Source organism: Plecotus auritus, assembly GCF_963455305.1.
Source record: "Plecotus auritus genome assembly, chromosome: 10".
In the NCBI taxonomy this organism is placed as follows: domain Eukaryota; kingdom Metazoa; phylum Chordata; class Mammalia; order Chiroptera; family Vespertilionidae; genus Plecotus; species Plecotus auritus.
The window spans coordinates 5,812,053-5,835,567 of NC_137785.1; the positions used below are offsets into that span (position 1 = coordinate 5,812,053).

At 52.7% G+C, this 23,515-nt stretch overlaps 2 protein-coding genes across 2 annotated transcripts; one reads left to right on the plus strand and one right to left on the minus strand.

The window, feature by feature from the left end:
- Positions 1-596: 596 nt before the first annotated feature.
- On the minus strand, positions 597-4,369 carry LOC308235319 (cationic amino acid transporter 3-like; the record flags this gene model as incomplete). The annotated part of the gene is made up of 7 exons (XM_080644077.1): positions 597-636; positions 1,077-1,179; positions 1,282-1,421; positions 2,052-2,274; positions 2,435-2,547; positions 2,956-3,133; positions 4,351-4,369. The coding sequence occupies 7 exons, from the start codon at positions 4,367-4,369 to the stop codon at positions 597-599; spliced, it is 816 nt and encodes a 271-aa protein (XP_080500203.1).
- Positions 4,370-11,112: 6,743 nt separating this feature from the next.
- On the plus strand, positions 11,113-21,356 carry LOC308235320 (cationic amino acid transporter 3-like; the record flags this gene model as incomplete). Its single annotated transcript, XM_080644078.1, has 11 exons — positions 11,113-11,485; positions 13,489-13,644; positions 17,152-17,329; positions 17,742-17,854; positions 18,011-18,233; positions 19,096-19,235; positions 19,338-19,440; positions 19,978-20,180; positions 20,593-20,759; positions 21,029-21,137; positions 21,265-21,356. 11 exons carry the CDS (start codon positions 11,113-11,115, stop codon positions 21,354-21,356), a joined length of 1,857 nt encoding a protein of 618 aa, XP_080500204.1.
- Positions 21,357-23,515: the final 2,159 nt, after the last annotated feature.

Genomic DNA, 23,515 nt, shown 5'->3' on the forward strand with positions numbered 1-23,515 from the left:
AGGAGGCAGCTGATCGATGTTTCTCTCTCATCGATATTTCTAGCTCTCTATCTCTCTCCCTTCCTCTCTGTAAAAAATCAATAAAATATATTTTTTAAAAAAAGATAAAATCATAGCTATGTTTAAAAAAAAAAAAAAGAGAGAAACGTTAGCTCTTCATCCCCTATAATCGGCCTTACTGCCCTCTGAAGTCCCAGACCCCTGCCTCCCCCTCCTTGTGTCCAGAAGGACACATGTACCCGAGGTGGCCTTCCTATTTTGGGGAATCTTCAGGCTTAATGTGAATTCCCTGGGCACAAAACAAGTATAAAGCTCGATTTTCTCACCCACCCGGCCCGTGTGGCTCTCGGTGGTTGAGCATCCACCCAGAAACCACCGAGGTCACGGTTCGATTCCAGTCAAGGGCACATGCCTGGGATGCGGGCTCGATGCCCTGTGGGCGGCGTGCAGGAGGCAGCCGATCGATGATGTTCCTCTCTCATCGATGTTTCTGTATCTCTATCCCTCTCTCTTCCTCTCTGTAAAATATCAATAAAATATATTAAAAAAAAAAAAAGAAAAAGATACCCATTGCTTCAAGTCCCCTCATTCAAGACTTAGTGGAGCCCAAGCCGCAGCAGCTCAGTGGGTGAGCGTCTACAACCCATGAACCAAGAGGTCATGGTTCCATTCCCGGTCAAGGGCACATGCCCGGATTGTGGGCACCGTCCCCAGTGCGGGGTGTGCAGGAGGCAGCCGATCAGAGATTCTCTCTCATCATTGATGTTTCTGTCTCTCCCTCCCCTCCCTTCCTCTCTGAAATCAATTTTTTTAAAAAATATATTTTATTTTTATTTATTTTTTAAATATATTTTATTGATTTTTCACAGAGAGGAAGAGAGAGGGATAGAGAGTTAGAAACATCGATCAGCTGCCTCCTGCACACCTCCTACTGGGGATGTGCCCGCAACCAAGGTACATGCCCTTGACCGGAATCGAACCTGGGACCCTTCAGTCCACAGGCCGACGCTCTATCCACTGAGCCAAACCGGTCAGGGCTGAAATCAATTTTAAAAATAAACTTGGTGGGGACGCACCTGAGAACAAGCACGGAAAAGGCCACCAGGGAGTACGCCAGCAGGGTCCCGATCGACATGAGATCCACCAGGTTGTTGAGCTCGAAGAGGAAGGCCATGAGCGCTGCAAGGAGGGGGCAGACACGGTGGGGAGCGGGCGAGGACCCACTGGGGACGTCCCAGCGGAGGGAATTGGATGGGAATAGGGTGGGTTTGGTTTATTCACCTGCAAGAGTTCCAGATACTATGGTGGCTCTGATGGGGGTGTGTGTTCGGGGGTGGATGCGGGCAAGTGCCCGGAACAGGAGTCCGTCCTCGGCCATGGCCAAGATCACGCGCGGCATGGGGAACATGGCGCCCAGGAGGCTGGCGGAGGGAAGGGAAACGTGTGTTTGTGTTTGTGTGTGGCCATCGCCTGGCCCACACATTGTTGTCCTTCATCCTCACCTGAGGCTATTTCTCCATTGAGTTTTAGAGAGAGTGGAAGGGAGGGGGAGAAACACAGAGAGAAACATCAGTGTGAGAGAGACACATCGACTGATTGCCTCCCGCCCCTGCCCTGAACAAGACTGGGGATCGAACCTGCAACCAGGGTACATGCCCTTGACCGGAATTGAACCCGGGAGCCTTCAGTCCGCAGGCCGACGCCCTAGCCACTGAGCCAAGCCGGCTAGGGCAGTGGTCGGCAAACTGCGGCTCACGAGCCACATGCGGCTCTTTGGCCCCTTGAGTTTTTAGCAAAGGCCAGCTTAGGAGTGCCCTAATTAAGTTATTAACAATGTACCTACCTATATAGTTTAAGTTTAAAAAATTTGGCTCTCTAAAGAAATTTCAATCATTGTACTGATGATATTTGGCTCTGTTGACTAATGAGTTTGCCGACCACTGGGCTAGGGCATCTACACGGTTCAAGGTGTGTCTCCCTCTCGTCTCTCCACCTAAGGCTGGGGCAGCTGAGGATGGGGAGCTGGCGGGGAGGCAGCTGTTGGGACTGACCTGGACGAAAGAGCACAGAGGGTCCCCACGGCCACGACGTATCGGGCCGAGGGCCAGCCCACGTGGAGGAAGGCCTCTGGCAGGGGGCTGTCGGAGTTGATCTGGTAGTAGGGCACCATCAGGGTGAGCGCCGCCGAGACCCCAAAGTACGCCAGGAAGCAGATGAAGAGCGAGGTCACGGTGCCCAGGGGGATGGCCCGCTGGGGGTTGCGGGCTTCTTCCCCTGCGCGATGGGAGGGGGTGTGGGGTCAGGGACACACACCGAGGGGAAGGCACCAAACCCTCTTCCTTCTGAAACTCCCCGGGAGCCGGGCCCACCTCCCACCAGCCCTGTGCCCCAGGGCAGCCCACACACACCCCCATGGGGCAGCCTGACCAGGTACCTGCGGTGGCGATGCAGTCAAAACCAACGAACGCATAGAAGCACGTGGCTGCTCCGCGGAGAACCCCCTCAAAGCCAAAAGGCACAAACCCCCCGGAGCCCAGAGGGCCCAGGCTGTGGTGAGAGAAGGTACGAGGAGGAAGAGGGGTGAGCAGCTCAGCCATCTCTACTGGACCACAGCCCTGGTCCATTCTCCCACCCCACCCCCAGGCCATCGGCCCAGATCTGCCTCCCACCGCATTCCCAGCTCTGCACTCCACACACAGGTCTGTGGCCAAGAGTGCCCTCCCCCCCGGCCGGCGTGGCTCAGTGGTTGAGCATTGACCTACGAACCAAGAGGTCAAGGTTCCACTTCCAGTCAAGGGCACATGCCCGGGTTGTGGGCTCGATCCCCAGTGTGGGGCGTGCCGGAGGCAGCCGATTACTGATTCTCTCTCATTGATGTTTCTCCCTCTCCCTCTGCCTTCCTTTCTGCAATCATCAATAAAAATCATATTTAAGAAAAAAAATTGCCCTCCTGACCTCAAGGTGCCATTGGACTCAGATTGGATCGACTCGTAGTCCTGCCCCGTGAGCTGCCAGTGGTGCAGACGCCCCGTCATGAAGCCAGAGAGGACGATGAAGCCGAGAACCAAGAGGTTCACGCCCGTGAATATCTTGGTAACCAGGGCCGACTCACGGGCCCCCAGGACCAGTACACCTGTGGGAAGATGGGACAGAAAGCTAGACAGCAAGCCGGAGAGGGGTTCCCCGGGGCGGGGCGGGGCCTGCTGAGTGGGTGCAGGGTTTCCCCTGGAGACGAAGATGTGCTGGAACTAGGAGAAGGCGGTTGCACAACATTTGGAATGTACTCAGGGGCCACGGGGTCGCACACTTTAAAACGGTGGGTTTCGCCCAAGCTGGTTGGGCTCGGTGGATAGAGTGTTGGCCCTTAGACCGAGGGGTCCCAGTTCCCATTGGGGTCAAGGGCACGTACCTCGGTTGCAGGCTCGATTTCTGGGCCCGGTCAGGGCAGGAGTGTAAGACAACCAATCAATGTGTCTCTCTCACATCTGAAATGAATAAAAATATATTAAAAAATAAAAACCTAAGCGTCCGTCGCAACCGAAACAACCAAACAGACGAAGGAACAGGCTGCGTGGGGAAATCAGGCAGTTGCGGGGGGCAGTTGGGGGTGACCAGGCCAGTGGGGCGGGGGGACGGGGGCAGTTAGGGGCTATCAGGCAGGCAGGCAGGTGAGCAGATAGGAGCCAGTGGTCCTGGATTGTGAGAGGCATGTCCAACTGCCGGTTTCGTTGGACATCCCCCAAGGGGTCCCAGATTGGAGAGGGTGCAGGCTGGGCAGAGGGGAGACCCCCCCCCCCTTGCACGAATTTCATGCACCAGACCTCTAGTATTAAAAACATAAAAAGTAAAGTTGTGGTGGAATGCATGGGAGAACAGTCAGCCAGCACTCTGAGGGAGGAAAGTTTAACCTTTATTTCTCAGATCTGCTAGTCCAGGGGAATTCCGGACCCAAAGCCTGAAGTGAACTGTGGGGAGGAGGCTCTGACCTATATATCACCCCTGGGGCGCGGCCCGACCCCTGAGGGTCCCCACAGCTCCACCCAAGTCAGTCAAAGTGGGGAAGTAAGACTACAGTTTTAGCCCTGGCTGGTTCTGCTCAGTGGAGAGAGCATTGGCCTGCAGACTGAAGGGTCCCAGGTTCGATTCCGGTCAAGCATGTACCTTGGTTGCGGGCACATCCCCAGTGGGGGGTGTGCAGGAGGCAGCTAATTGATGTTTCTCTCTCATCGATGTTTCTAACTCTCTATCCCTCTCCCTTCCTTTCTGTAAAAAATCAATAAAATATTTTTTAAAAAAAGAAAAAAAGACTACAGTTTTAACCAGATACTGAACTAGGTTGCAAGCCAGCACCTTCCCCCGCCCCCGCCATTTTCAGTAAGATTATGAATGAATGAATGAATGAATGAATGAGGTAGAATCATGTCACCCAGCAGTTCCACTCCTGGGTATAGACCCAAATGAATGGAGAGCAGGGTCTCCAAGAGGCACTTGTACACCCGTGTCTATGGCAGCTTTATTCACGGAAGTCAGAAAGTGAAAGCAACCCAAGGCCCATCGAGGGAGAAAGAGAGAAAGACAGGTTCCAGCCATCCAGAGGAATCTTATTCAGCCTTAAAAAGGAAGAAGAGCCCTAGCTGGCTTGGCTCAGTGGATAGAGCGTCGGCCTGTGGCCCAAAGGGTCCCGGGTTCGATTCCGGTCAAGGGCATATGCCCCAGTTGGGGGCTCAATCCCCAGTGGAGGGCATGCAGGAGGCAGCTGATCAATGATTCTCTCATCATTGATGTTTCTATCTCTCTTGCCCTCTGCCTTCCCCCCTTTTTTTTTAAGTATTACCTTTTTTATATTTATTTTTTAATATATTTTATTGATTTTTTAAAAAATATATTTTATTGATATTTTACAGAGAGGAAGGGAGAGGGATAGAGAGCTAGAAACATCGATGAGAGAGAAACATCCATCAGCTGCCTTCTGCACACCCCCCACTGGGGATGTGCCCGAAACCAAGGTACATGCCCTTGACCGGAATCAAACCTGGGACCCTTCAGTCCACAGACTGACGCTCTATCCACTGAGCCAAACGGGTTAGGGCTGCCTTCCTCTTTGAAATCAATAGAAATACATCTACACTAATAAAAGAGAAATATGCAAATTGCTGTCACTTCACAATGCCCACCAGCCAATCAGGAGTTAGTATGCAAATTAACCCAACAAAGATGGCGGAGGCCCCCAACCCCCAGTGGCTCCGCGCCTCTGGGCAGCGTGCATGCAGGCGCATAATGGCTGGGCGGGGCGGGACGCCTGCTATGAAGGGGCGGGCGGGGCGGAGGGAGCTACAGGAGTGGTGCTCCAGCTGAAGCAAAGACTGAAGGCCCCAGCTGGAGCACAGAGGAAGGCGGTGGCCAGAGCGAAGGCCTGGGTCCCAGGTGCTGGAGGAAAACCGGTGCCGGCAGCCAGGGGAAGGAAGGCCTATTGCACGAATCTTCGTGCAACGGGCCTCTAATATATATATATATATATATATATATATATATATATATATATATATAGTCTTACTTTGTTGTTGGTGTTTGCCAATTTAATTATTAGGTTAAAAAATAAAAAAAAAGGAAGGAGATTATGCCCTAGTAAGTCTGGCTCAGTGGAAAGAGTGTCGGCCGGCGGACGGAAGGGTTTGGGTTCGATTCCAGTCAAGGGCACATACCCCGGTTGCAGGCTTTATCCCTGAGTGGGAGGCAACCAATGGATGTGTTTCTCTCCCATCGATGTTTCTCTCTCTCCCCCCTCCCTTCCACTCTCTCTAAAAACCAATGGAAAAATATCCTCGGGTGAGGATTATACACACACACATTATATGCTGAGGGAAATAAGCCTGACCCCAAAGGACAAATACTTTTTTTAAAATATATTTTTATTGATTTCAGAGAGGAAGGGAGAGGGAGAGAGAGATAGAAACATCAATGATGAAAGAGAATCATTGATGGGCTGCCTCCTGCACACCCCCTACTGGGGATCAAGCCTGCAACCCGGCATGTGCCCTTGACTGGAATCGAACCCAGGACCCTTCAGTCCGCAGGCCGATGCTCTATCCCTTGAGCCAAACCAGCTAGGGCAGGACAAATATTGTATGCTCCCACTTTTACTTTTTTTAAAAAAAAATATATATGTTTTTATTGATTCCAGAGAGGAAGGGAGAAGGAGAGAGAGATAGAAACATCAATGATGAAAGAGAATCATTGATTGGCTGCCTCCTGCACGCCCCACACTGGGGATCGAGCCTGCAACCCATGCATGTGCCCTTGGCCGGAATCGAACCCGGGACCCTTCCGTCCGCAGACTGACGCTCTATCCACTGAGCCAAGCCAGCTAGGGCCCACTTCTACTTTTATTTGTATTTATTTTACTGATTTCAGAGAGGAAAGAAGAGGGAGAAAGGGAGAGAGATAGAAGCATCCATGAGGAGAGAGAATCATGGATGGGCTGCCTGCTGCACGCCCCACACTGGGGATGGAGCCCATAACCCGGGCCTGTGCCCCGACCGACCAGGCATCAAACCGCAACCTCTTGGTTCATAGGTTGGCGCTCAACCACTGAGCCACCCCGGCCGGACTCTGCTCCCACTTCCCTGAAGTTTCTAGAGCGGTCCCATCCGGAGAGACAGAAGGAGAGGGGTGGGTGGCAGAGGCTGGCAGGACGGGGAGCGGGGAGTTCGCGTTTTGCAGGGACAGAGTCTGGGTTTTGCAAGGCGAGAAGGATTCCGGAGGGAGCGTGAGGGCGCCATGGCAGGAACGGAAATTCCGGACGTTTTCACGTGGTTCAGGTGAAGTTGTTAGGTCACCTGTATTTTACTTCCATCCAAGAAGCATCCTGGAGCGGTGCCTTGAGGGCAAACACAGCAGCCTCCTTCGCAGAGCATGGCCGCAGGCTCCGGCCCGCCCGCCCCCACCTGCCAGCCGGCCCGGCCCAGCCAGGGGGAGGGGGGCTCTGAGGCCTTTCCAGCTCCTCCGCGTGGAGAGATTTTATCAGCCCTCGCTCCCAGGTGTCACTCAAACTCCCCGACTGCGACCAGGAGCGGCCGGCGCTCACCGTCTGCAGTCAGGCAGGTAAGTCCGGGTCCCTGACCCTCCTCGGTCGGAGACAGGGCGCGTGAGTGCAGACATCCCTCGGGGCCTGGGCGATCCGGCCCGCAGCGGGATGCTCAGCCCCGCTCCATTTCGAGGCTGGAAAAGACCCATTTTTCCGATGAAAGCGGGAGCTGGGAGCTGTGTGTGTTAGAGAAGGGCTGGGGCTGGGGGTGGGGGAGGTTGGATGCGTGTCCACAGGCTCTTGAGGCTGGTGTGTTTTCTGGTTTTTCATTTTTATTTCTGTTAGGAGTCCCCACCTGAGGATATCTCCCCCCCCCCACGCCCCGTCCCCCGCCAAGATTTTTAGAGAGGGGGGAAGAGAGAGGTAGAGTGAGAAAAAAAGGTCAATCTTAGACACATGGGTTGCCTCCCCCATGTGCACGTGCCTGGACCGGGGCTTGGGATGAGCCTGCAACCGAGGTAGGTGCTCTGGGCCGGAATCAAACCCGGGACCCTTCAGTCCATGTGATGATGGGGGTGCGCTAACCACTGAGCAACCGGCTAGCGCTCTTTATTAATTATTATTTTTAAATATGTTTTTATGGATTTCAGAGAGGAAGGGGGAGGAGAGAGAGATAGAAACATCCATGATGAGAGAGAATCATGGTGGATTGGCTGCCTCCTGCAAGTCCCCCCACTGGGGATTGAGCCTACAACCCGGCCATGGGCCCTTGACCGGAATTGAACCGGGACTCTCTCTATCCACAACGGCTAGGGCTATTTTTTTTTTTAAAATATATTTTATTGATTTTTTATTTTATTTTATTTTTTTTAAATATATTTTATTGATTCCAGAGAGGAAGGGAGAGGGAGAGAGAGATAGAAACATCAGTGATGAGAGAGAATCATTGATCAGCTGCCTCCTGCACACCCCCCACTGGGGATCGAGCACACAACCCAGGCATGTGCCCTCAGCCGGAATCGAACCTGGGACCCTTCAATCCGCAGGCCAATGCTCTATCCACTGAGCCAAACCAGCTAGGGCTATTTTATTGATATTTTACAGAGAGGAAGGGAGAGGGATAGAGAGTTAGAAACATCGATGAGAGAGAAACATCGATCAGCTGCCTCCTGCACACCTCCTTCTGGGGATGTGCCCGCAACCAAGGTACGTGCCCTTGACCGGAATCGAACCTGGGACCCCTCAGTCCGCAGGCCGACGCTCTATCCACTGAGCTAAACCGGTTTCGGCACTAGGGCTATTTTTTTAAAATAGTTTTTTTTTTTCTTTTAATCCTACTCTGAGGATATGTTTATTTTATTTATTTATACTTTAAATATACGTTTTTAATTATTTTTTTCTTTTGTTTGCTTTTTAAAAATATATATATATATTTATTGATTCCAGAGAGGAAGGGAGAGGGACAGAGAGGTAGAAACAGCAATGATGAGAGAGAATGATTGATCTGCTGCCTCCTGCACGCCCCCCACTGGGGATCAGGCCTCAAACCCAGGCGAGTGCCCTGAGCGGGAATCGAACTGTGACCCCCCTGGTTCATAGGTCGACGCCCAACCACTGAGCCATGCGGGCCGGGCGATATGTTTATTTTAGAGAGGATGGGACAGGGAGAGAGAGGAGTGAGACATCCACGGGTTGCCTCTTCTTATAAGTGTCCCCACCGGCAACGAACCCGAAACCTAGGGACGTGCCCTAACCGGGAACCCACACGGTGTGGCTTTAGGGGACGATGCTCCAACCAACTGAGCTATGATCACCTGCGTTCCCTGTGTGTGTTTCATATCCCTGTGACTGTCCTGTAACCGCCGCTTTGCACTTCATCCCTCCCCTTCCCCACCCGGCCCCCCTACCATTCCCCTTCCATGAACTGGACAAGTCTGGGTACTGCTTAGAATGGAGTCAGACAGGGCCTGGCTTATTTCACTCAGCGTAAGGTCCTCAGGGTCAGAAATTCCTCCCCGGCCCCTCCCTTTTAAAAAAAATATATTATTGATTTCAGAAAGGAAGGGAGAGGGAGAGAGAGAGAGAAGCATCAATGATGAGAGAGAATGCTTGATCGGCTGCCTCCCGCACGCCCCCCACTGGGGATTGAGCCCACAACCCGGGCATGTGCCCTTAAGTGGAATCGAACCTGGGACCCTTCCATCCCCAGACTGATGCTCTATCCACTGAGCCACACCAGCCCGGGCAGGAAATGCCTTCCTTTGAAGGCTTTTGTTGTGGTTGTTCCTTCAGGGAGGTGTAGCCAGGAGACATCCCCCACCCCAGGGGCCTGGGAAACAGCCCAGTCTTTTCTGGTCTGGAATGAAGAAGAGCTCTCCCTCCCTCCCTCCTTTCCTCCCTCCCTCCCTTCATGCCACTGGGAGGCTATTCTGGTTGATGCTTCCTGTGGGCAGGACTGGACTCTCTCCCTGCAAATCCCATCTGTTTCCGCCCCGGCCCCAGCTCCGAATTCCAAGTCCATTTCACTTTGAAAACAAAAACAAAAACGCCCTAGCTGGTTTGCCTCCGCGGTTGGAGCATCAGCCTGTGGACTGAAGAAGGGTCCCGGGTTCGATCCCCAGTCAAGGGCATGTACTACCTCAGCTGCAGGCTCCATCCCTGGCCCCCGTCAGGGTGCGTGCAGGAGGCAACCAATCGATGTGTTTCTCTCACATCGATGTCTGTTTGTTTTTTAATTTTTAATATACTTTTATTGATTTCAGAGAGGAAGAAAGAGGAAGAGGGAGAGAGAAACTTCAATGATGAGAGAGAATCATTGATCAGCTGCTGCCTGCATGCCCCCTACTGGAGATCGAGCCCGGACCTGGGCATGTGCCCTTGACAGGAATCAGACCTGGGACCCTCCAGTCTGCAGGCCGATGCTCTATCCACTGAGCCAAACCAGCCAGGGTTCACATCCATGTTTTTCTGTCTCTCCCCCTCCCTTCCACTCTCTCTAAAAATCAACGGGGAAAAATATCCTCGGGTGAGGATTAACAAAGTAAATAGATAAATAAAAATAAAGATCAGCCTTAGCCAGTTTGGCTCAGTGGACAGAGCGTTGGCTTGTGGACTGAGGGGTCCCGGGTTCGATTCCGGCCAAGGGCACATCCTTGGGTTGCGGGCTCGGTCCCCAGTAGGGGGCGTGCAGGAGGCAGCTGATCAATGATTCTCTCTCATCATTGTTGTTTCTATCTCTCCCTTCTCCCTTCCCCTCTAAAATCAATAAAAATAATTTTTTAAAATATATTTTATTGATGTTTACAGAGAGGAAGGGAGAGGAATAGAGAGTTAGAAACATCGATGAAAGAGAAACATCAATCGGCTGCCTCCTGCACACTCCCCACTGGGGATATGCCCACAACCAAGGTACATGCCCTTGACCGGAATCGAACCTGGGACCTTTCAGTCCACAGGCCGATGCTCCATCCACTGAGCCAAACCGGCCAGGGCTAAAAATAATTTTTAAAAAATGAAGGTCAGATCTGAAAAAATAAAAATACCCCCCCCCCCCCCGAAAGCATTCAGGCTTTCAGGGTCCTTGGCAGAGAAACCCTCGGCCTGTGAGCTCTCTTATCGCCCAGGCGAGGACAGGGAGGACACCGTGATAACGGTAAGATTTCCCTGTTTGGTACAGGAAGGGAGGGCAGAGCGAGGTCTGTGCAGCATCGGGCGGCCGAGGCGCCCTAACCAACGGAGCCACACCGGCCCGGCTGGGAGACATTCTCATTTTATTTTATTTTTTTTAAATTCTCACCGAAGGGTATTTTCTTCCATTGATTTGTAGGGGAAAAGTGGAAGGGAGGGGAAGCAGGGAGGGAGAGAGAGAGAGATACATTGATTGGTCGCCTACCGGGCCAGGGATTGACCCTGCAAGCAAGGTAGGTGCCCTTGACCAGGAATCGAACCCCGAACCCACGACCCGTCGGTCCCCAGGCTGACGCTCTGACCACGGAGCCATGCAGCCGGCCGGGCTGGGCGGACAGTCCTGATGGCATCCTGTCTTGCTTTCCCTGCAGATCTCCGCCTCCGACTCAGCTCCACCCACGATGCTGTGTGAACACCTTGGCCGGTTCTGCCGGAAGCTGGTGCGCAGGCGGCCCCTGGAGTGGAGGGAGGGGTCTGGCGGCGGCCTGGCCCGCTGCCTGAGCACCCTGGACCTGGTGGCCCTCGGGGTGGGCAGCACCCTGGGGGCGGGAGTGTACATCCTGGCCGGGGAGGTGGCCAAGGACAAGGCGGGACCGGCCATCGTCCTCTGCTTCTTGGTGGCCGCCGTGACGTCCGTGCTGTCCGGGCTGTGCTACGCGGAGTTCGGGGCGCGGGTGCCCTGCTCCGGGTCCGCCTATCTCTACAGCTACGTCACCGTGGGACAGCTGTGCGCCTTCGTCACCGGGTGGAACCTCATCCTCTCCTACGTCATTGGTGAGAGGGCAGGGCCTCTGGGGGCACCACAAACGGAGGGGAGCTGGGGTCTTCATCCTCATTCGTGAACACTTTGGGGTCCAGCTTGGGAGGGGAAGTGGGTAACTGTGAGGAAAACCCCCACACTGTTGCCCTATCTGGTTTGGCTCAGTGGCTAGAGCTTCGGCCTGCGGACTGAAGGGTCCCGGGTTTGATTCTGGCCGAGGTCACCTTGGTTGCAGGCTCCATCCCCAGTAGGGGGCGGGCAGGAGGCAGCTGATGGATGCTTCTCTCTCATCAATGTTTCTCACTCTCTACCCCTCTCCCTTCCTCTCTGTAAAATCAACAAAATATATTATAGAACGACAACAACAACGAAAACCCCAAACTTGATTCTACCTGACTCTATGCTGCTTTCCTTAAATCACCAAACCAAGACCAGGAAGCAATGGGAAGGGCAGGAACCCGGGAAGGGTCCCCGGGGGTGAGAGACGTGGCTCAAGGCTCATGCCTCACCGAGGTGAGGTCTCTGCTCGGCTGCTGCTGGCTTCAGGAGACCCCCTGACCACCGATTTAACATCTTTTTTAAAAATATATATTTTTATTGATTTCAGAGTGGAAGGGAGAGGGAGAGGCAGAAACATTAATGATGAGAGAGAGTCATTGATCGGCTGCCTCCCCCACTCTCCACAACGGGGATCAAGCCCGCAACCCGGGCATGTGCCCTAAGGGAATTGAACTATGACCTCCTGGTTCATAGGTCAACACTCAACCACTGAGCCACACCGGCTGGGCCTAATTTAAAATTTCACCCCTCACCTCCCAGCCCTCCAGGGCCTTCTCTCCTGTTTTCTTTTTCTTTTCTTTTCTTTTTTTTTTTTTTTTGCATAATGCGCACGCCTTCTAGCAAATCAAATAGTTCACCTGTTCTGTGAACCGTGTCTCCTCCCCCCAGCCCATGAGAAGGAGGAGTCCTTGGCCTGGGAGCTCAGTTGATTAGAGTTGTTCTCATCCGCCACGGTTGCTGGTTTTGTTGTGGGGTCGAACCCTGGAGTCAGAATAAGACCACCGGAGGCTGCTGATGGATTAAAAAAAAGCAGGCAAGGATTGATTGAGCTGGCCAGGACGGCCGCGAGAGCACCCCACGCAGGTGGAGTCCACCCTCAGGACCGCGCCGTTTCAGGTGTAGGCAGTCCTTTTAAAGGTCTAAACCGGCTGAAACCGGTTTGGCTCAGTGGATAGAGCGTCGGCCTGCGGACTGAAGGGTCCCGGGTTCGATTCCGGTCAAGGGCATGTACCTTGGTTGCGGGCACATCCCCAGTGGGAGGTGTGCAGGAGGCAGCTGATCGATGTTTCTCTCTCATCGATGTTTCTAACTCTCTATCCCTCTCCCTTCCTCTCTGTAAAAAATCAATAAAATATATTTAAAAAAAAAATAAAGGTCTAAACCACAAAAATTCTCCTTTGTTCTAAACGAGCCCCAGCCACATCCTGCTGGACATCGGATTGGAATGTGGACCTATCTTGCGAAAGCGGATTGTACAGAAGCAGAATTGAGCAAAGTTAATAATCTCTAAAAGTTGTCTGCCGTTTCAACTCCTGGAGCCACTGAGTCAGTGGGAATCCATCTCCTGTGGTTCTGGTCCACAGGCCCAGGAGAATAACCTCTGTGATGTGGGATGGGTTTATGTGCTGAGGTAACTACCCTATTGTTTAAGCAAGTAAGTGTGTGCGGAAGCCAGAATAGCAGGGTTAAAATTCAAACAGCAGTTTTTACCCAAGTATGGTTGCTATCATACTTCAATTTGAGGTCTCTCTCTCTCTCTCTCTCTCTCTTTCTCTCCCTCTCCCCTTCCTCACTCTAAAATAACAAATTAAAAAATATTGTAAAAAAGGGGGGAAGCAGACGTGAAACTCTTTGAGATGACTCTTTTGCATGTTTGTTTCTCCCCAAAACCTGTCCCCTGGCGCCCAGCAGGGGTGCAGATCATTGTGTGAATGAATGTGCCTCCTTCTGCCTGCAGGGAGCGCCAGTGTGGCCAGGGCCTGGAGCGCCGCCATCGACAGCCTCACCGGGTACCACATGTCTCGGGCGCTGCAGGAGAGCATGCCTCTGCGTGTGCCCTTCCTGACCAACTACCTGGACTTCTTCTCGCTGGGCCTGGTGCTGCTGCTCACGGGTGAGGCGGGGCCGGAGACGGGATGGGATGAGCGGGGCATGCTGGGGGAGCGGCTGGGGTGGGGAAGGCTTGGCTGTGGTGAAGGGGTGGGGGATATGAGGCCAGAAAAGGGGATTTTCCAAATTCATTTTGAGCTGGACCTTTTATTTTTTAAAAATATTTTTATTGATTTCGGAGAGGAAGTGGGAGAGAGAGAGAGAGAGAAACATCAATGATGAGAATCACAGATGAGCTGCTTCCCACACGCCCCCTACTGGGGATGGAGCCGGCAACCCAAGCATGTGCTCCTGAGTGGAATGGAACCAGGGATCCCTCAGTCCGCAGGCTGATGCTCTATCCACTGAGCCAAACTGGCCAGGGCTGTAGGATTTCATTTTTTTTTTTTAAATTAACAGACTAGAATCTCAGAGGGAAAGTGGGTGTGGATGGGTGGATGGGAAGAGATCAACCAAAGAACTTCAGTGCATAGATGCATAACCCATGGACACAGACAATAGGGTGGTGAAGGTCTGGGGGGGGTATAAGGTGTTAATGGGGGGGAGGGAAGGGACATAGGTAATACTTTCAACCATAAATATGAAAAAAATCATCCTAAGATATTGAGCGACCCTCCAATGATCTACTCACTGGATACCAGGGGCCCCCACTCCCTCAAATGGGGCAATCGGAATGTCTGGGACATCACCAAATGTCCCTTGTGGGACAAAGTCACCCCCAGCTGAGAACCAGTAACTTCCTCTGTACTAAGACCAAAGTGTTTTTTTAGTTTTTTTTTTAAATGTATTTTATTGATTTTTTACAGAGAGGGAGGGAGAGGGATAGAGAGTTAGAAACATTGATGAGAGAGAAACATCCATCAGCTGCCTCCTGGACACCCCCCACTGGGGATGTGCCCACAACCAAGGTACATGCCCTTGACCGGAATCGAACCTGGGACCCTTCAGTCCGCAGGCCAACGGCTCTATCCACTGAGCCAAACCAGTTAGGGCAAGACCAAAGTTTTTAAAAAAAATTATTTTGTATAATTAAAACAGAAATGGAGGTGACATTCCCATAATGTAAAATTAACCATTTCATTTTATTACTGGAGGCCCAGTACACGGGTAGGGTCCCTAGGCCTGGCCAGCAATCAGGGCTGGTTGGGGCCTTCCACCTGCTGGCGGGGGCCTCCCTTCCCCTGCTGCTGGCTGGGACCTTTCTTCTTTCCACGCTGCCCCCTGGTGGTCAGCTCATGTCATAGTGAGCAGTCAGTCCGCTGGTCGAACTCCCGTGAAGACAATTTGCATATTAGGCTTTTATATATGTAGATTTCCCCACAGCTTTATTGAGATAGAATTGAACTAGAGCCTAACCGGTTTGGATCAGTGGATAGAGCGTCAGCCTCCGGACTGAAGGGTCCCAGGTTCAATTCCGGTCAAGGGCACGTACCTTGGTTGCGGGCACATCCCCCGTAGGAGGTGTGCAGGAGGCAGCTGATCGATGTTTCTCTCTCATTGATGTTTCTAACTCTCTATCCCTCTCCCTTCCTCTCTGTAAAAAATCAATAAAATATATTTAGCTGAAACCGGTTTGGCTCAGTGGATAGAGCGTCGGCCTGCGGACTAAAAGGTCCCAGGTTCAATTCCGGTCAAGGGCACGTACCTTGGTTGCGGGCACATCCCCCGTAGGAGGTGTGCAGGAGGCAGCTGATCGATGTTTCTCTCTCATCGATGTTTCTAACTCTCTATCCCTCTCCCTTCCTCTCTGTAAAATATCAATAAAATATATTTTAAAAAAAATAAAAAATAAATAAAATATATTTTTTTAAAAAAAGAATTGAACTAGAACATTGTGTAAGTTCAAGTTGGTGATTTCATACCTGTTTATACTATGAGTTGGTTACCATAATAAAAAATTAGGCCTGCCGAAACCGGTTTGGCTCAGTGGATAGAGCGTCGGCCTGCGGACTGAAGGGTCCCAGGTTCGATTCCGGTCAAGGGCATGTACCTTGGTTGCGGGCACATCCCAGTGGGAGGTGTGCAGGAGGCAGCTGATCGATGTTTCTCATCGATGTTTCTAGCTCTCTATCCCTCTCCCTTCCTCTCTGTAAAATATCAATAAAATATATTAAAAAAAAAAAATTAGCCCTATGCCCTAGCCCAGGGGTCGGCAAACTGCGGCTCGTGAGCCACATGCGGCTCTTTGGCCCCTTGAGTTTTTAGCAAAGGCCAGCTTAGGAGTACCCGAATTAAGTTAATAACAATGTACCTACCTATATAGTTTAAGTTTAAAAAATTTGGCTTTGAAAAGAAATTTCAATCGTTGTACTGTTGATATTTGGCTCTGTTGACTAATGAGTTTGCCGATCACTGCCTTAGACGGTTTGGCTCAGTGGATAGAGCATTGGCCTGTGGGCCAAATGGGCCTCCGGGTTCGATTCTGGTCAAGGGCACGTAGCTTGGTTACAGGTTCTTGGATCCTGGCCCTGGTCAGAGGCAACCAATCGATGTGTTTCTATCACATGGATGTTTCTCTCTGTCTTTCCCTCTCTCTCCCACACTCCCTAAAATCAATGGGAAAATATCCTTGGGTGAGAATTGAAAAAAATAAAATAAAATCAGCCATTTCAGCCCTGGTGTGTGACTCCCTAGGAGTGTCCTTCCGTGCACCACAAGGTGGCGGTTGGATTCTAGTTCAGGGCACACACCTAGGTTGCTGGTTTGATCCCCACATTCAATTCGGGTTGGGGCGCAACAGCAGGCACCTCTCAGTGTTCTCTCTCTCAAACCAATACAATTCTTCTTAAAAGAAATCAACCATCGCCAAAACCGGTTTGGCTCAGTGGATAGAGCGTCAGCCTGCGGACTGAGAGGTCCCGGGTTCGATTCCGGTCAAGGGCATATAACTTGGTTGCGGGCACATCCCCAGTGGGAGGTGTGCAAGAGGCAGCTGATTGATGTTTCTCTCTCATCGATGTTTCTGACTATCTATCCCTCTTCCTTCCTCTCTGTAAAAAATCAATAAAATATATTTAAAAAAAAGAAAAAAAAAAAAAGAAATCAACCATTAATTTTTTCATTGTTATTTTTTGGTAATCCTCATCCAAGGACATTTTTCCATTGATTTTAGAGAGAGGGGGAGGGAGAGAGACTGAGTAAAAGAAACATCATTGTGAGATGTGAGAGAGACACATTGATTGCTTGCCTCACACTCCTGCCCTGACCTGGCCCAGGGATCGAGCCTGCAACCGAGGTACGTGCCCTTGACCCCAATGGGAACTGGGACCCCTCGGTCTGAGGGCCAACACTCTATCCACCGAGCCCAACCAGCTTGGGCGAAATCCACCGTTTTAAAGTGTGTGACCCCGTGGCCCCTAAGTACATTCCAAATGTTGTGCAACCGCCTTCTCCTAGTTCCAGCACATCTTCGTCTCCAGGGGAAACCCTGCACCCACTCAGCAGGCCCCGCCCCGCCCCGGGGAACCCCTCTCCGGCTTGCTGTCTAGCTTTCTGTCCCATCTTCCCACAGGTGTACTGGTCCTGGGAGCCCGTGAGTCAGCCCTGGTTACCAAGATATTCACGGGCGTGAACCTCTTGGTTCTCGGCTTCATCGTCCTCTCTGGCTTCATGACGGGGCGTCTGCACCACTGGCAGCTCACGGGGCAGGACTACGAGTCGATCCAATCTGAGTCCAATGGCACCTTGAGGTCAGGAGGGCAATTTTTTTCCTTAAATATATTTTTTATTGATGATTGCAGAAAGGAAGGCAGAGGGAGAGAGAGAAACATCAATGATGAGAGAGAATCAGTAATCGGCTGCCTCCGGCACGTCCCACAACTGGGGATCGAGCCCACAACTGGGGCATGTGCACTGACCGGGAATTGAACGAACCGTGACCTCCTGGTTCGTAGGTCGATGCTCAACCACTGAGCCACGCCGGCCGGGCGGGAGGGCACTCTTGGCCACAGACATGTGTGTGGAGTGCAGAGCTGGGAAGGCGGTGGGAGGCAGATCTGGGCCGATGGGGCCGGGGGGTGGGGGAATGGACCAGGGCTGTGGTCCAGTAGAGGTGGCTGAGCTGCTCACCCCTCTTCCTCCTCGTACCTTCTCTCACCACAGCCTGGGCCCTCTGGGCTCCGGGGGGTTTGTGCCTTTTGGCTTTGAGGGGGTTCTCCGCGGAGCAGCCACGTGCTTCTATGCGTTCGTTGGTTTTGACTGCATCGCCACCGCAGGTACCTGGTCAGGCTGCCCCATGGGGGTGTGGGCTGCCCCGGGGCACAGGGCTGGTGAGAGGTGGGCCCAGCTCCCGGGGAGTTTCAGAAGGAAGAGGGTTTGGTGCCTTCCCCTCGGTGTGTGTCCCTGACCCCACACCCCCTCCCATCGCGCAGGGGAAGAAGCCCGCAACCCCCAGCGGGCCATCCCCCTGGGCACCGTGACCTCGCTCTTCATCTGCTTCCTGGCGTACTTTGGGGTCTCGGCGGCGCTCACCCTGATGGTGCCCTACTACCAGATCAACTCCGACAGCCCCCTGCCAGAGGCCTTCCTCCACGTGGGCTGGCCCTCGGCCCGATACGTCGTGGCCGTGGGGACCCTCTGTGCTCTTTCGTCCAGGTCAGTCCCAGCAGCTGCCTCCCCGCCAGCTCCCCATCCTCAGCTGCCCCAGCCTTGGGTGGAGAGACGAGAGGGAGACACACCTTGAACCGTGTAGATGCCCTAGCCTAGTGGTCGGCAAACTCAATAGTCAACAGAGCCAAATTGCAAGAGTACAACGATTGAAATTTCTTTTGAGAGCCAAATATTTTTTTAATATATTTTTATTGATTTCAGAGAGGAAGGGAATGGGAGAGAGAGAGAGAGAAACATCAATGATGAAAGAGAATCATTGATCGGCTGCCTCCTGCACGCCCCACACTGGGGATCGAGCCCACAACCCGAGCATGTGCCCTTGACTGGAATCAAACCTGCGACCCTTCAGTCCCAGGCCAACACTCTATCCACTGAGCCAAACCAACTAGGGCGAGAGCCAAATTTTTTAAACTTAAACTATATAGGTAGGTACATTGTTAATAACTTAATTAGGGCACTCCTAAGCTGGCCTTTGCTAAAAATTCAAGGGGCCAAAGAGCCGCATGTGGCTCATGAGCCGCAGTTTGCCGACCACTGCCCTAGTCGGCTTGGCTCAGTGGCTAAGGTGTCAGCCTGTGGACTGAAGGCTCCCGGGTTCAATTCTGGTCAAGGGCATGTACCTTGGTTGCAGGTTCGATCCCCAGTCTTGTTCAGGGCAGGGGCGGGAGGCAATCAGTCGATGTGTCTCTCTCACACTGATGTTTCTCTCTGTGTCTTTGCCCCTCCCTTCCACTCTCTCTAAAACTCAATGGAGAAATAGCCTCAGGTGAGGATGAAGGACAAGAACGTGTGGGCCAGGCGATGGCCACACACAAACACAAACACACGTTTCCGTTCCCTCCGCCAGCCTCCTGGGCGCCATGTTCCCCATGCCGCGCGTGATCTTGGCCATGGCCGAGGACGGACTCCTGTTCCGGGCACTTGCCCGGATCCACCCCCGAACACACACCCCCATCACAGCCACCATAGCATCTGGAACTCTTGCAGGTGAATAAGCCAAACCCACCCCATTCCCATCCAATTCCCTCCGCTGGGATGTCCCCAGTGGGTCCTCGCCCGCTCCCCACCGCGTCTGCCCCCTCCTTGCAGCGCTCATGGCCTTCCTCTTCGAGCTCAACAACCTGGTGGATCTCATGTCGATCGGGACCCTGCTGGCCTACTCCCTGGTGGCCTTTTCCGTGCTTGTTCTCAGGTGCGTCCCCACCAAGTTTATTTTTAAAATTGATTTCAGAGAGGAAGGGAGGGGAGGGAGAGACAGAAACATCAATGGTGAGAGAGAATCTCTGATCGGCTGCCTCCTGCACGCCCCCCACTGGGCACCAAGCCCACAATCCGGGCATGTGCCCTTGACCGGGAATGGAACCAGGAGCTCCTGGTTCTTAGGTCATCAACACTCAACCGTGAGCTACCATGGCTTGGGCTCCTGAGGAAGAGACAGAGACAGAGACATCGTGGTTCCTCCCATATACACCCCGACTGGGGATGAACCCACAGCTGGGCATGTGCCCTGACCACCCATGGAACCTGGGATCTTAGGGCACTGGAGGATGCTCACCCAACTGAGCCCCCCACGTCAGGGCTTGAACCCCAGGGTCCTGATGGGGGAGTTGCTCCTCTCTTGCCTTAGTGCGGCCTCCTCGGGGTGCTGCTCCACGCGGGTGGGGAAGGGGCCGTGTGATGTTGGGCGGGGAGGGGTGGTGTGAAGGTTGCAGGCACGTCTCTCATCCAGGTACCAGCCAGACCAGCATTTAAGCAAGAACGAGAAGACGGGGGTGGACATGACGGAGAGAAAGCTTGGGCCTGACGCCGGCTCCCAGGAACCTGTACCGGAAGCAGGAATGGCGGGCGCCCTAAGAAGGCTGTGGGGGCCCGAGAGCGCCGTCCCCACCCCGCGATCTGGCCACATCGTGTATGGATGTGCCTTGCTGCTGGGTGAGCAGTGGGCTGCTCTTTGGAGCCTGAGGTGACGGGGAGGAGGTGGGAGTGGGTGCCTGTGGAGGGGTCTTGGACAGAGGATGGCCCATCTTTTTGTTCCTGGTGTCATCCATTGATTTTCAGAGAGAGTGGAACTGGGGGTGGGGTTGGGGGGAGAAACATCGACGTGAGAGGGACACAGATCGGGTGCCTCCCGCACTAGGGATCGAACCTGCAACCCAGGTACATGTCCATGAATCAAACCTGTGACCCTGAGGTGCATGGGCTGGCGCTCTAACCACTGAGTGACCCCGGCCAAGCCATGATGGCCCATGTTGATGTGGGCAGTTTGAGGGTGGGACGTGACCCAAGCCCTTGACACCTTTGGCTTCTGAACTTGACCTGTTCTCCTCCCACCCGCCCCTGGCAGCTCTCCTGCTGACCATCCTGAGCCTGGTCCTGGCCCAGTGGCCCGGCCGTCTGGTCTCCGGGGACCCAGTGCCCACAGCGGTGACTGGGCTGCTGCTGCTGCTCATTGTGGGGCTCACTGGCATCCTCTGGAGACAGCCCCAGAGCCCAACTCCTCTTCGCTTCAAGGTGGGTGACCTTGTGACCCCAGTCTACCTCCCTTGAGGGAGTGAACTCTGCCTACCTCGCTGGACCAGGGAAGGCGGGGGGAGGGGCTACAAGGGATGGACCACTCCCGGACCCACACTCACTGCCAAGGAGCATGCGGTGGGAGACCCCATCTGGTAGGCGTGGAGGGCGTGGCCTGAGCGGGACTGGCGCTCTTCCTTCCCACCGTGGGGCGGGGTCTCCCTCTGGAGCCGCTGGTGTGTTCAGGGATGACCTGACTTTGCCCACAGGTCCCCGCCCTGCCTGTCCTGCCCCTGGTCAGCATCTTTGTGAACATGTACCTGATGATGCAGATGACCTCTGTGACCTGGGCCCAATTTGGCATCTGGATGGCGATTGGTAAGTGTCCTCTTGGGGGACCGAACCCCACCCCCTTCCTACCACCTTTCCCACCCACCTGTCTCAGGGGCCCTAACAGGAGGCCCCCGGAGCACCGTCCCTTCTCTTCGTCTCGTGTCCGTCCTAGGCTTTGCCATATACTTTGGCTACGGGATCCGGCACAGCGTGGAGACCAGGGAGCCACAGCCAGGCGCCCCCAGCTCTCAAACACGCCTCTAGAGGGACCGTGTGACCACGGGAGATGGGTGCTGCGTGGCATCTCGCGCTGGAGCATCTTCTGGTTCAGCGGAGCCTCGGAGCCTCTCTGGAGTGTGGAGGTGGGACGCCCCCGGAGCCCTGGCTCCGTGTCCACCTGTAAAGGCAGATACACACGCGCAAAGTGCACACTGTGCTAGGGCGCGGAGATGCGCTCTCACAACGCAAGTCGGACAGTGAGCCCCGGCCACCGGAAGAGGAAATGAAATGTCCCCCACAGAGAGGACCCCCTTGTGCCCCTTCCAGAGAGAGCAGATCGCCCCGTGGGAAGAAAGGCCTGTTTCAACTCTATGTGTCAACAGTGCACTTTTTTCGGGTAATTTTTTAAAAAAAGTTTTTTTCTCAATTACAGTTGACATTTTGTATTATATTCGTTTCAGATATACAGCATCGTGGCGAGATATTTATGTAATTTATGAAGTGATCCCCCTGACACTGTAATATTCATTATAATATTATTGACTACGTGTTTTTGTTGTACTTAAATCCTGTGACTCCTTCGTAGCTACCAGTTTGTACTTCTTTTTTTTAAAATATATTTTACTGATTTTTTACGGAGAGGAAGGGAGAGGAAGGGAGAGGGATAGAGAGTTAGAGACATCGATGAGAGAGAAACATCGATCAGCTGCCTCCTGCACATCCCCAGACCAAGGTACATGCCCCTGACGGGAATCGAACCTGGGACCTTTCAGACCGTAGGCCGACGCTCTATCCACTGAGCTATACCGGTCAGGGCCCAGTTTGTACTTCTTACCCCTCCCCCTTTCCACCCAGCACTCCTGTCACCCTCCATCTGGCAATTAAGTTTGTTCTCTGTATCTCAGTGTCTGTTTAGCTCATTTGGTTATTTTGGTTCTTCAGGTGCCGCATATATGAGCGAGATCATGTGGTCTCTTTCTGTCTGACTGATTTTACTCAGCCTAACACCCTGTAGGTCCATCCATGTAGTCGGAACATTCTTTGTGTCAAGAGTTGCACTGGAAATATTAGGACACAAATAGGTTGGAAGTAAAAGGAAGAAAAAAAAATGGATCATACAAACAGTGACATAACGCCCTGGCCGGGTGGCTCAGTGGGTTAGTGCGGTCGGCAAACTCATTAGCCAACAGAGCCAAATATCAACAGTGCAACGATTGAAATTTCTTTTGAGAGCCAAATTTTTTATACTTAAACTTCTTCTAACGCCACTTCTCCAAAATAGACTCACCCAGGCCGTGGTATTTTGTGGAAGAGCCACACTCAAGGGGCCAAAGAGCCACATGTGGCTCGCGAGCCGCAGTTTGCCGACCACAGGTCTAGTAGGCCAAAAGGTGGCGGTTTTGATTCCCAGTCTGGGCAGGTGTGGGAGGCAATTGATGCTTTTCTGTCCCTGTTCGTCGTCTCTAAAATCAGTTAAAAATATAAATAGAGCCCTAACCGGTTTGGCTCAGTGGATAGAGCGTCGGCCTGCGGACTGAAGGGTCCCAGGTTCGATTCCAGTCAAGGGCATGTACCTTGGTTGCGGGCACATCCCCAGTATGGGGCGTGCAGGAGGCAGCTGATCGATGTTTCTCTCTCATCGATGTTTCTAACTCTCTATCCCTCTCCCTTCTTCTCTGTAAAAAATCAATAAAATATATTTAAAAAATATGTAAATAGATCTGGTGTTAGCTGTATTAATATCAGACGAGGTAGGCTTTAATTTCATAATGATAGAGATAAATGATCATGTTTACTTCCCCCCAACTTTATTGAGATATAGTTGACACATAACATCGTGTCAATGACCATTTTCCTTTATGTTTCTTCCCAGACCTTTTTTTTTTTTAGTTCATATTATTTTATTTTGTAAATCCTCACTGAGGATATTTTTCCCATTGGTTTCTAGAGTGGGGGGCAGGGGGAGAGAGATACCATAGATGTGAGAAATAATTGCCTCCTGCACTTGCCCCGACCTGGACCAGGACCAGGGATCCAACCTGAAACCCAGGTGCATGCCCTTGACTGGGAACAGACCCATGGGCAGCTAGATGCTCTGGCCACTGACCACATCAGCTACTTTTAAGTTTTTAGTTGATTAGAGAGGGAGAGTGAGAGAGAAACACTGATGTGAGAGGGAAACTTCAATCATTTGCTTCTTGTAT